This window comes from Periplaneta americana, chromosome 11, assembly GCF_040183065.1.
Source record: "Periplaneta americana isolate PAMFEO1 chromosome 11, P.americana_PAMFEO1_priV1, whole genome shotgun sequence".
NCBI classification, from domain to species: Eukaryota; Metazoa; Arthropoda; class Insecta; order Blattodea; family Blattidae; genus Periplaneta; species Periplaneta americana.
Window position 1 is genome coordinate 86176878 of NC_091127.1, and position 14626 is coordinate 86191503.

The following is a 14626-nucleotide window of genomic DNA, read 5'->3' on the forward strand; positions in this document are numbered from 1 at the left end:
AAAATATATTCTGATTGATATTCATAACAGTAATATGATTGGGTGTGTACTTGTAGAGCATTTTATTTATATTTCGTGACATCAAGGGATGTTGAACTTGAAACAAAGATGAAGTTTTATGAAAATATTCAATGGAACTAAATGAAAAGTTCAATCACACAATTTTTATCATTCAACCATGAATGGAGAGCTAGAAAAATATACTGAAATTAATAAAGTTGAATAAAAAGAGACAATGACAGCGACATAAAAAAGAGCTCAAGATAATCATAAGAAAACAGCGTACAATGAAAAGAGCATGGGATGGATTACGAATGGAATATTATTGAAATAACTTAGATCGAAAATCGGTGAAATTGTTTTAAAATAAAGTAATTTATTGTTATATTTATCTCTACATAAGTTACATTCGTCCGTAGTTTATGAGTCTACTAATACAATAAGTTAATAATGCAACACAATATGATATAATAAATTATTGTTATTATTATTATTATACTAATGATGATAATAAGAAGAATAATAATAGTAATACTACTACTACTATTACTAATAATAATAATAATAATAATAATAATAAATAGTAATGAATAATATAGAAGAAGTTCGTAATGTTAGTGAGCCGAAATTGAAGCATGAAAAGTTAGATTGTACGAATTGTAATTGGTTTTCTTAGTCACATATCACTAAGGTTAGCACAGAATCTATCGAAACTGTCAAGACATTGTATTGTACGAAACAACTTCTATCCTTCTACAGAATCTCCTCTTGAAGGAACTGAACACCTGCGCATGCTCATCTTTAACTGAATAGTTTCACTGGCCAGGAATAAGAAGAGGTAACAATAAATCATACTTAAACCTCACTTAAGTTGGTTGTTTTAGTTCGTCTGCAAATTTAATTCCTTCGTTGCTCCATTGCTGTCCGTGAGCAATCAGAGTAGCCTACACTCTCGAATATGGAAGCTTAGCAGCAAATCCGTTCACTCAATTCGGAGGTAATAGGCCACAGGGAGCAGGGACACTTGGCATTAATGCAGATTCATTAAAAATGCCGGTGCCAGTGTCGTGCGGACGCGGACGCTCGTCGCTCTCTGTTTATGCTGGGCCGATCTGCCCTGTCGACCGACTAATATTATCACAAGCTTCCCTCGGATTGCTGATCGCATCACAATAGAATGCGCCCAGAAACCCGTTCGACATACCACCGTCATCTTCCGGGCCAATAATTGAAGCTGATTTTACTGTTTGCTACCTCATACTCCGGAGGCCGGGGAGAGATATCCGTAAAAAAAAGGGAGATGGAGCAGAAAGCTAATTTACATCCCAGAAGCCACCAAGTGAAAAAAATATAGTCAAAGCCCAAGCCTTTAGGCCCAGAGGCACTTCCCAATAAATCAATTTTTAAAAAAGTCAAACTCCCGGAGCAGCTGTAACTGGCAGGGAGCCAGGCAACCGGAAATTCCGGAGCAATGAGAGAATGAGGTATAGGGCATACTCCGGTCCCCAACAAGCCCGAAGGGAGAAGAGACTCATATGTCGGCGAAGGGGTTGAGAGGGGGAGGTTTTGCTTGCAAATAGTCACGTGGTCAGGGGACCAACAAGTCAATTAAGTTGCAACCTCGTTCGTTGGGCTCGCTCACGAGAATTAACCAATAATATTTTGTCAGCCTAGTTTCGAAAAGCTTCAGCAAGCCAGCACATACCATTATCCCGCACTATTAAGCCTATTAGTTCCCGAATATAAGCCCCGGGTATCTGTAGACTCCGTTATCAGTCGAAACTCGATGAACTGTCCTTCAATGGCCGTAATAGGATTACTGTGGGATTCAGAGTGTTTGACAGATCTAATAAGAACTATAACATTCTTATTGCGGCTTTAAATACAAGAAAATTATGATTATGGAGAAAATCGCAATTTTCTTTCTAACAAACCGTCGATTTACAAGCAAAACACATTAAGTCAAAAATATTACTTCTGAGGAAAAAGCGTATATAATGTGCATAGTGTACGTATGTGTATAAACTTAGAATTGGAAAATGAAATAAAGCGAAACAACTTACTAAAAGAATATAAGTTATCTTGAGTAATCAGTTTTTCAAGAACTTTCAAACGCCTTTTTCTCAGAAATAATATTTTTGACAATGTGTTTTGCTTGTAAACCGACGAAATAAATAAGGTAAGGCTTAGGTCTAATTATATAGGGTTGAAGACAACAAATTGCATGTATCGTCGTCATTATTATTATTATTATTATTATTATTATTATTATTATTATTAACAAAAACAACAAGGGTTAGCTTCTTATAAGCTTATGCCTGCTATAGCTTTAGAGTTAAAAGTTAATTTTTTTCCTTCAGGTTTTGTACTGCAGTTGGGAGAAATGTCCTAGTATAGGCTACACGCCTGATGTACTAGCTAATAACGTAAAATGATTGCGTTACCTCTATTGAGATATCTAGCTACGTATTCCTTCACTGTTCAATTCCCTATAAGAGATGATTGTTATGAAATTGTAAAATTGTTATTGTCATGCAATACATTCTATGAAATAAAAATACATTGAAAAGGAGTCTACAGAATTGAATTTTTTTTTTATTACGTAATAAAATTGCCCTCACGTGTTTGAAATGTAACAAATTTTACGGACATCAAAGTGAAACATTAATAAGTTAATAACCATAGAAATGCACTTGTTAAGAAGATCGGCAGGAGTAGACTATATCTAAAACTTCTAGAGCGCAAAATGACAGAATAGACGAAACTGTAAAAGTTCAATACCGTAATCGATATGGATAACGTTGAAAATACGAAGAAACGGCAGCCATTTTGGTATAGCCAGGTAAAAGTAATGACGCAAAAAAAAAATTGTGAAAACAATTGTCTGAATGGTCGCGGAAAGGCGACTAAAGGAACAACGCAGGAAGTAGGGCCTATTAGGTAGCCGGAACGATGGAAATTGGAAATAATCAAGCAGATATAGGCCTAATTATTTCCATTTGAAACCCGAAAGACAGAGTTATCCGTTATGAACAAAAGACTGATTAATAATAAATAATGTATTTCTCTCTCTCTTTTAAAAGTGCAATGTTTTGTAGTTTATAAACGAAACGATTCCTAATAGCAGTAAACTTGTAAATTGAGAAGCAGTTTTAGTCATATAGGCTATCTAATGTCTTAAGTAGGCCTACTTTACTTTCTAAAAGAGATAGCCTACTGCTTTAGTCTAACTGTTATGGCAAGGACTGACTTACTCCATAATATGCAGAATAATAGAGGGTGGAAATTTCATATATGTTTATAAAAATTTTACTGTAACATTTTGCATAATCATAAATTATTTTCAAATGTTCCGTTCTCACTCTTATAAAGTTTATGACCAACAGCAGTCTTTCGTAGTTAGTTAGATTCCCTGACCATGTGGTTAGCATGGGACCGTCGCTTGTCTGCCCTACTTAAATTTACACTTTTCTGTTCAGGATTAAAAACGTGCCCGTGCTAGAACGCTCCACCTGAACCAGAATGGAGAAATACGTGAAATACGCATCTGCAAATTATATTTAAATGTCACAAGACATCATACCTTTTTACTATGACACTGTAAAATTTCAAAACAATTTCTTAGCAATTAGATATTAGCCTAGTTATACAGTTGTTATTATGACAATAAGTGGCGGGCCTCGCACCTCGCTCGTCGTATGCTTCGGTTCAGAAAAACAAAGGCTTTAGTAATGTTTGACGCAAGCATATTGACCTAACGATATCATAGAATAATTTGAAATGTTATCTGCCATGATTTTTGCTAATGAGTGCGACTCGGCCGTTGGAATGAATTAGCAGAAAAATCTAAGCCAGAAACTCTTCTTTATGAATGAAAAGGATAGACATGCTACATGTGCCCTAATTTCTTATCCATTTACTACAAACCAGAAGAACAGCCACAAGGTACGTGCAACGGCTTAAGGGTAAATGATAAGGTCTTTGATTCGAATCCTGCCTACGGAATGGATGATTGTCCGTTATCATTCTGATGCAGAGTGACATCTTAGAAGAAGACTGAGCTTTGACTGTGACATTGAAGTCAGGTAGTGTGTGTAGATGGAAAAGATATTATGTTTAACCTGAATCCAGTTAGGTTGTAAATAACCTCGATTTTTATTCTAAGGATGAATAATATACACAATTTTGACTCACTAAAGCCTTGGTTTTTCTGAACCGACAAGCGACGTGCGATGTGCATGGTCCGCCTCGCACAAATCCGGACTACACGAGAGATAGTGACAAGTTTCTATAACTGCGAATGGTTATTCACTATCTCTTGTGTAGTCCGGATTTGTGCGTCGGTTCAGAAAAACCAAGGCTTTAGTAATGTTTGACGCAAGTATATTGACATAACGATATCATAGAATAATTTGAAATGTTATCTGCCATGACTTTTGCTAATGAGTGCAACTCGGCCGTTGGCCAACTATTAATTAATCGTAACAATTATTATTAGACATGTGGACCTAATAGCTCCTCCTGATAAGTTGGTGGGAGAAATAGTTCATCTGAAACGTCTTCCAAATGGTGGTTGCAAAGTCTGACTTCCATAGACTTTGCAACCACCACAACAGATACGATCAGTGCAGAAATGTTTATTCCATGAGGTTATTCCAATGAAAACAGCTAAAACTAATTTTAAATTTCTTAATACCTACTATAATATGTCTCACTACATAACTTAGGCCTATAATACATACCTAATTGGGAAAACATAGCATATAATTTCTCCAATTTTGAATAAGGTTTTACAATTGTTTGCAAAGTTCTTCCAATGTATTCTGGTGTTATTGTAGGCCTACTTATTATTACAGTTCCTTTGATTATCGAGAAACGCGTTTTGCCTTTGGTTTATTGAAGATTCACTCCAGATTATATTTATTCATTAGAAGCAGATTCGAAGTCCTGCGCCGTAGCGTCGTAGTTTAAGGCATCCTGCCTAGGACTCGCGTTACGGAATGCGCGCTGGTTCGAGCCTCATGGGGAAGAAATTTTCTCATGAAATTTCGACCAGTGTCTGGTACCTGTGCTCACCCAGCATCGTGATGCACTTAGGGAGCTACGATAGGTAGCGAAATCCGAGTACGAAAGCCAGCTATAACGGCTGGAGATCATCGTGCTAACCACACGATACCTCCATTTTCGTTGGATAATCGTTCACCTCTGCTTCGGCATGCGGACGTGAGGCCATAACCGGCTGGTCGGTCATGGCCCTTCATGGGCTGCCGTGCTTCGGATTATTATTATTATTATTATTATTATTATTATTATTATTATTATTATTATTATTATTATTATTATTATTAAGCAGTTTCGAAGAGTGTGATTTCAGATTTCTTTCTTACGAAACTTTTCAAGAAAATGAGTACAATTTCAAATAATGAATTATCTTGTATTTCCATATATGTTTGCCTGTCCTAATAGTGTTGACAGGTTGTATGTTACAGTGCTGCTAGACTAAGTGACATACTAATAATAATTGACTAAATCTCATCATTCACACGTTACGTTCGATTCGATTCAACTATACTTAAGATGAGCATAGCCTATTTTAGATGCTTTCCAGCGTTAATAAGTTTATATTATTATTATTATTATTATTATTATTATTATTATTATTATTATTATTATCATCATCATCATCATTATTAACAAGGTATTCATACTAGGCTATTTGCTGCTATATGCTTGCTGAGATTCTCGATCAACATCGGTGGTTGTGACTTCTTGTTACACCTCGTGTAAGATCATTGTTTAATACAGTCCTACAGGATTTGACCTATCGTGATTTAAGCACGAAGGTTAAATATTTATATTATGGCCTAATTTCTTTGTCTTAGTATGTTCCTTTACTGTTCCACAGCAACAGCTTAATAGCTGCAACGTAACAATCAGTATTTTTAAAGAATGGTTATAACTGAACTTTGAGGAATTTGGACAAAAAATTTAGTTTTTCATTAATATACTTCCAAGTCTTTGTTTATTAGAAATTGGTAGCAATTCACCTGTTCCGTCCTTTTTAAAGTTCCTGGCAGACATTTTTAAATGGAATGTGCATTGTAGATCTATCTAAAGATCCGGTATGCGCCTCTATCACTATTTTCTCAATTAGGTCTATTTATTTTTCAGCATTTTTCTTTGAATAAATGAAATAGGTAAAGTTTACTGTCACTGTAAGTTTTCCATTTAAATTAAGATTTTTTATAATATCGTAATATATTAAGTTTTTTAATTATTTCAATTGATAAAGAATCTTTAAAATTGTGACACAGGCATTCAAAACATGATATAAATTTTAATATCACAATATTTTATGTAGGCTACATCAAACCGAGTTTTCTCCATAATCAATTAAGGAATTTACCGAAACATTTATAATGAAAAACAGAGACTTAAAACAAAGAGAGAATGTTTTAGGGTGTACGAAATTACTGAACTACTCCAAGATTGACCTGTGGTAAGATGATTCAGAAGAAACAGAATATTTTTTTATCAAATATAAAATTATATTAGCCCTATGCCTATTTAAATTACGTAGGTCTAGTTATAAGCTAATATAGTAGTCCTGGCTGAAACTATATTCGTTCTTGTCAAACCTATGATTTTCTTTCGTTGTTGCATATTATCACTTACGGATAGGAACATGAAGTTTAACACTAGCCTGTTATTTTGTTCGGAGGGGAGTGATACACAATTGTAATTAAACTTTGCAGATAACAATTAATATCTAAGATCAAGAAACGCTGTAACAAACCCTGTTATTAATAGCACACAACTTAACACAACACCTGCTTTGAGTTACCGTTCTTCCTGTTCAGAACTTCAGCGAAAATTTGGAATAGGCCTAACCTTTATATAACATAGTTTAATCGTATTCTTCGGCTACATAAGATAATAAATTTTCTGTACTTTTATGCGTATTAGTAAAGTAAATGTATGTTACTTTTACTCAATACGGCTTATATAGCTACACTGATTGACAGATAGATAAAGATTTTAAAAGATTTTAGCATGTCTTATTTGGTCATTTTATTTGTTTAGTACCTAGTAGTAGTAATAGGCCTAAATAATAATAATAATAATAATAATAATAATAATAATAATAATAATAATAATAATAATAATAATAATAATAATTTAATATAGGTATTATTATGAGTCTATTAACATCAAACTCTAAGAATTTGGGTTCTCGGATGATACTCATCCTCATTTCTGTGAGGAGTATGAACTACCATTTGATATTCCCAAATATCTGGTCAAGTATTCAGCAAGCAAGGTACAATGACAGTGCTTCGAGATAAGCCTAATACAAGATAAACGGAAGAAACAGAACCCGAATTCACTTCATTTATATTCAGAAATGCGCAGTAAAGGACATTATTATTCCTGATTTTAATAATAGTAATAATAATAATAATAATAATAATAATAATAATAATAATAATAATAATAATAATAATAATAATAATAAACTTCTATGTTGTTTTACAGTGTAAGCACGTTTTTAATTATGCAGCATATGAAATTAATTTATGTTCTAGAGGTTCGTTTTGCTCAAGTTCTGAAATTACCATAAAGGACTTGTGCTTGACTGATTCTTAATTGCACAACTATGTACGCTTGCAAACATTTTTCTTGATTAGGAGATAAGGAACTTAAGTATCGTACAGTTCTGAATAGAAATCCGAAATGAGTTAAGTGCCTACCATATAGGCTACGCTAACTACGCTAGTAACCTAATCTTAGTAACAATTATTTGTAATAATAATAATAATAATAATAATAATAATAATAATAATAATAATAATAATAATAATAATGCATTATATATCTCCAACTAGGTAGTCATTGACATATTTCTCTGGCTTGGGATTTGCAGTTCGAAGCTTGTACGATTACCTTTTCTATTTTCTTATATTCTGAAAATTTATTTTTCGACAATTGATTATTTTTTCTTGTCTTTTGTCATTTAAAATGAATATCTTATTAAAGGTATTTACAGATTAGGTTACGCTGTCTATATTTAGCAACAAATACGGTTTACTCGTTTCATTATTTTGTATTATTAATGACATAACTAAAACATGTAACTTAATACAATAAAATAATGTAGAAGGAATAAAGAATATAGGTTGCTTTTTCGTCACACGACACGAACATAACTTCATAAACTTCATAGGCTATCTAGATTTCATTAGTCGCATAGGCCTATGAGTACTTCTTTTACAACATTACTAAAATCGCTTTTGCACTAATATCGGAATACAAAGGAAATAGGGTCTTTTTATGTAAGTAAACGTAAAACTATAATTATAGAAGTATTTTCTGACTAATAATTTATTATTTCTGTACAACAATTACGCTGTGGCTATTTATTATAGCGGAGAAGTTCAGACATAGTTTCGCTAATCGATTTTGTCTAACACTGTTTAATAATACCACATAATTTATTGTCCGAGTATGTTCTATGTTCATGTCAATCAATAATATGTTCAAAAATATCACACTAGAATAAGCGGATTATTATTATTATTATTATTATTATTATTCACTAGTCTATTGGGGGTCTATTATCATCATTGCTCTAACATGTATTAATATAATGTACGTTAGGAATGATTATTTTTCTGCATTTTGCTCAAGATAACTTATAGACCTATCTGTTAAGTCTATTACACTGAATATTTTCGTAACACTGATAGGCTTTTGCCCAGTTTTCACTCCCTCAGACCGATAGTTTTTTGGTGTTACAGGCTACTTGTTATTTATGTTACAATAGAATGGATTTTATTTAATTTGTTTCAACTTGTTTTGCATATTTTCAGTCACATCTACGTTCTATTGATTTTCTTTCAGCATATTATTATTATTATTATTGTTATTATTATTATTATTATAGAAAATTCATGTGATAATGTGATTATAAGCTTATATTTTAAGGAATATATCAATAGACCTATCCTCTTTTACTGAAGAGCTGATACGAGAGATCGCCTTAGCAAAATGCAGAAAAATCGCCATAAAATGATTTATTGGAGACCTACTATAAAATACAGAAATACAAAATTATTATTTCGGTTTTTCCACCAGCACACTTCCATTGTAAGTTGATAAACATGTGCGTGAGAAGACGTTTTTTGAAAAATATCCATGATACGCTTCCAATTTTCGTACTACGGATTATATTTTACACTACCGGTAATATTATTACATTTTTAAACGGAAGTACACACTGTTTCATATTTAAATTGAATGACGCACAGCACTTCTTTCACGACAAACGCACTGTATCTGTAACACAATAATTTCATTCTTGTACACATTTTATTGAATTTAATAAAGTATTACCAGCTTTACTGACCCTATAAAATCGTTCATTCGGAATAGCCAACTAGTAGAAGATAATTCTTTAGTTTCAGACACATTATTGTTATTTACAAAAACACTTTCATTCGAAACTGAATAATTACGTGCAGTTAAGATCAAAGTTTTAGTTTGATTATCGGAAAGTTGTAGCAAGTACTTCACACCGTAGAGTACTATTTCTGTTTCTGCACAACACAGGTAGATGGTAGTTTTCTTCCTTCATAATATAAGTTGATAATTTTCTACTCAACTTTTTTCCTCTTTAGTCGATGACTTCCAAATAATATAAAACACTTTCTTACCTTCTCTTTCCAATTCCTCAAGATCCATTTTCCTCTGGCAACGATCTTCTCCTGTCATGTCGTATTGTGCTGCCACCACTAGCACAAGCGTTTCAGTTCCCAAAACAAATGCCAACACTATCCCGTGCACATGTAAGCTGACAGTCCTAACAAGTGATACTTTCTTACGGCGAGGTTTATAGTCCGTAGAAAGCAGAAGAAGCTAGCCGCATCCTCGACCTGCTATTGTCTGAATTATCTTGGATGTGATTGGGTGAGCGTGGTGAGAGAGAGATGATGATGTTTTGGGGAACCGAAGGTCGCCGGCTCGCCGCCAGGTGGTGACCGAAGGCCCGGAGGATGGCTGCTCGCTCGCCCGGTGGCTGTCGAGTGGGCCCCCGCTGCTGGAGCTGATTTATTCCCTCAGTAGACCCCCAGAACAACCTGGCCGCGGACCCCGCCTCCTTCCATGAGCCGCATACATGGTGTTCCCTGCAAGCGTCGCGCCAGGCGGACTCACAGGTAGACTCGGAATCGTGATTGTCTCTCCCTGCTTCACTGTTGCAGGTTTCTCACGCGCACAAGTTTCGCTCTTTGTCCTGGTTCACGTTTCGAGTATTAACAGATTTTTCGTTTGTGGTGTTATTATCCGCTCGTTATCGTCACAACGGAGAGACGAGCGATCCAAGTGATTAAACGTCCTGGCTTACTATTTACATAGAAGACCTGAGGTTCTATCCTCGCGCTCGTTACCCAGCTGAAGTACGTAATGTCTTCAGTTTCACTTACATATATTCTAATATATTTATTTTTTGCTTTCCATTCCGTGTTCACCCCGCACATCGGTTCTCAGACGTTCGCGAAGTAGGCCTAAATATCAGTTGAATTTTAACGAAATCTGCAAATCGCTGTAGACCGTTAAACTGCTGTAATATAACTTTTTATATATAAATCAGTTATTAACAGACCCTCAAACAAATGCTTACAATTATTTAATTAAACATCTCCCGTTTTCAGTTAAAAATTACAATTTATTGGTTACTCAAATTAATATTTCTAATAAATAATAGTTTTATATTACGATCCATGAAGCTGATGAACCTTAAGGGTAGGCCTAAGCAGTGATCTTGGGCCACTGGTTGAGGCCATAATAATACGTTCCGGCCTCTTATATTCCATAGTTTTTAATCTTACGTGGTAGGCCTACTTCGTCCTTCGTGTCCACATTGAATTATACTGATTTATGAAGGATTGACTGATTTGATCCATTCCGCACACAATTTTGTGGTGATTTTGAATAATTAGCGGACATGAAAACGAAAAAGATTCTGTTATGTGATTAGGATAACTTTTTTAAGATAACATAACGTGTCATATAGGGGAGAGAAACGGAAAGATACTAGAGATAAGAAAGAGAGAGAGAGGGGGGGAGATTTTGTGAGTTCCACTTCACTGCTAGGAATTAAACTTCAATCCACGGGATTTGTAGCGAGAAAGTGAGCCACGGTAGATTCCAATGTAAGATTGTACCCTATTTCTAGTTTTCTTAGCCTATCCTGTCCTATCGTCATTTAGGTATAATGCCATATTTTTAAATAATTTATATTTATTTATACTTGAATCTTAATGTAGATGTTTTTTGAACTAGCCTATCATAAATTGTATTAAATTTAACAGTTTTCTTTAATTATACAAGAATAGCCAATATTAAAACAGACCTGCTTCAAGTTAAATTCAGTTTTCTATATATAGCCTATAAGAAAAAAATTATCTGAAGATAAATAACCACTTCAGTTGAAAGAGCATTCAATAAATATATTTACGTATATCTCTCTTAAGTCCCGCGCCGTGCTAACTAAACGATACCTCCATTCTGGTTGGATGATCGTCCACTTCTGCTTCGGCATGTGGGCGTGAGGCCAGCAGCCGGCTGGTCGGTCTAAACCCCCCACCGGCTATAGCGCCACGGATAAGTGGATGATGATGATGATGATTATTATTATTATTATTATTATTATATCACTCTCTTAATCTGTCTTCACTGCCAATGGCTACTTAGATGTGTCTAGACTATTCGAGAGGATAAATAAATTATTATGAATATCAAATTTAACAAAACTGAGAAAAACTACTCAATTTATTCACAAGTTTTGTGAAGTCTACACATTAATTTTGTCTCTATTTGTGAAAACTAACCTTATTCTACATTACGAAAGCAATAGTGAATTTTAGCCTATATAAGTAGGCCTACTGTAGCTCATTCCTTCGTGTTTTTATTTTATGTGAATCTATTTTCAATAAAGTTTCGGATATTTCAACAGCCCTGACTGATCCCATAAGTCGCGTATCATAATTTCTTATTCCTACTTGTTTTTGACAATCATTGATCTCACTCTATTATAGCAATAAAATAAATGAGAATCTGTTGAAGTGTACAGTGCCACAACTGTAGAGAGTCAACATGTAGAAACTTGAAACGTATACAAAATATATAGCGAGTGATCTCACCCGCGGGAGTATTTATTCTCGATGTGTTTACACATTTGATTCCACATCGGCAGCGGGATTAAAGCGGTTATTAACGCATTGGCCTGTCTTTTCGTGCCATCGTGTGATTAACTTACACTCATTGCTTCTATCTGTCATATAACATATAGATTGAACTCTTTAGCTACATTAACAGCAGCAAGGCTTGGGGGATACGGTTAAAATGTATCCGATTTTAGTCCCATACAACAAAGGGTAATAGGATATGTTTATTTCTACATTTTCTTTGTGTGTTTTATATAGAGTGTTAGTTATGTTGATCGCGTTTAATGGGAGTCTCGTTTTAGTAACGGGGTTAGAAAAGAATTAATTTTCCGCTATGACACTGCTCAGAATACAAGTAAAATTGAGAGGTTCTTTTAAGGGACCTTTGGATTCTTCGGGCACTTTTATGTAGATATGCACAGAAGATTATTTAATTTTTCTCTTACGAAATTCAGTAATTTATATATAATTTATAGTATTTTACTGCATTCAATATAATTCCCTATGATGAAGATCTAAAATTTGACAAATTCTAGTGTATCTCACATAGTGAATGTGAATGTAAATATTGTTCACGTAAAATAGCTCATCATGTAAACCACACCAACCGAGCTTCCCCTCCTGTAGGAGGCCCTAGCCCTTCATGGGACACAGTGGCTTCATTCATTCATTCATTCATTCATTCATTCATTCATTCATTCATTCATTCATTCATTCATTCATTCATTATGCCATAACGAAAAAGTGTAGTAAACTATCGTTCGCGACTTATTATTATTATTATTATTATTATTATTATTATTATTATTATTATTATTATTATTACTATTATCATCATCATTAGGTCTATTATGTAATTACTAGACCTACTAAGAATAGTAGGCTTAGGCCTATTGTTGTTATGAATTTACAACATACCATTAATTTATATATATAGATTATCTTTTGAGTTCGAGTACTTGTTTAGGAAATCATACAGACGACCCTTGATAAATAATAGAATAGGTCTATGTACAGTTACCCTGAAAAACAATGAGACGATTCTTGGTCGTCGGAAGTTAAAGTTCTACAGCGCGGTTCACTCGATATCGACGTAACGATACATACCACGACAAATAGTACAAGAATTGTTACAAGGATCACAACAAGGACAAGGACCAGAATAAGGATCACGAAGAAGACTGACATTTAAGGCCAGGATTTCACAACATAGCTCGAGTCACAAAATATCATTGCTTCACTGTACCGAATGGCAAATGCCTGCTAAGGGATCTACATTCTGGACTGCTGCTGTCACTGTCTTGTCTCGGTAGCTCATATAGTAGCGTGTCGGTTCCACTGTATAACCGAAACGTCTCGTGTTCGATCCCGGGTAAAACTTTTTTTATTGAGGTGTAATTAATTTGTTCAGAGTTCCTAGACTGTCTAATTTGTCGAAAAATACGGAATAATTTATGCCCAATTTCTGGGTCTTACAACTGGGCTGAACCTCGTCAAAAAAAAAAAAAAAAATCTTTCTTGGAAGTTAAAAGTATTCTTCCTCAAACAAAAATCATAAGAAACAAAAAGAGACCTGTTAAATTAAAATCTTGTCCACATGCCATCAGCTTCTATTACAGCTCTAAGTCGATCCGGCATGGATGTCACGAGATTGTGGAATAAGTTCTGATCCCCGGTGAGATCTTCCCAGGTGTCAACAACTTAATCCCACAATTCGTCTCGATTTCAAAGGCGTCGGTGGGCATAAGTGGCTATCCTTCTCTTTTTCAATTCCGCCCATAAATTTTCTATGACATTCAAATCAGGTGACGTCGGAGGCCAATTAACGATTTCGATCTCGGGTCTCCTTTCAAACCATCTTTGAATGCTTGCAGCATAGTGCACGGGATGGTTATCCTACTCGAACAGCAATGTTTCTTCGGGAAAACGTTCTCGGGCGGAGGGAAGGAATATATTTTCCAGAATGTGCTCGTAAGTTCCCGCATTAAACCGGCCATCGATGCGTTCTATAACACCCCTAACACGATATGCTAAAGTGCCCCGATCTTTCACGTCGGTGCACATAGCGCTGGTCATGTGGGAGACCATCATCACGATAGACATGGACAGGACCTTCGTAATCACTCGAGATGGTTGTTTCGTCGGAGAAAATTACATTTCTCCAATCGAAATCCACTCGATTGGTAGCGAAGGCAAGATGGTCGACAGCTTGTGCTTCCCCCAATATTTCCATTTGCGCAGCCCTCCGGCTCCTAATACCGCGGTTCCTCAACCTGCTGATCACAGTCTGTGAAGAGCCGGGAAAGTTAGATGCTGCTCTTATTTCGTTAGCAGTCAGAAAAGGGTCCTGTCGAACTGTCTCGAATAAGACAGCATCCTCTTCCAATGAAGAAATCCGCGGA

At 35.0% G+C, this 14626-nt stretch overlaps 1 protein-coding gene across 6 annotated transcripts in view; it reads right to left on the minus strand.

Annotated features, from left to right (window-relative positions):
* Window positions 1-14626, minus strand: part of LOC138709175 (zinc finger protein basonuclin-2-like) — an 893892-nt gene that overhangs the window by 157323 nt on the left and 721943 nt on the right. The window contains exon 1 of one of the 6 annotated variants that reach the window (XM_069839739.1): window positions 9714-10054. The exons of the other annotated variants lie outside the window; for them this stretch is intronic. Coding sequence (XP_069695840.1) covers window positions 9714-9771 — 58 coding nt within the window. The 5' untranslated portion in view covers window positions 9772-10054. Of the gene's footprint in view, window positions 1-9713; window positions 10055-14626 lie in introns of those variants that run through there. 6 annotated transcript variants of the gene reach the window in all.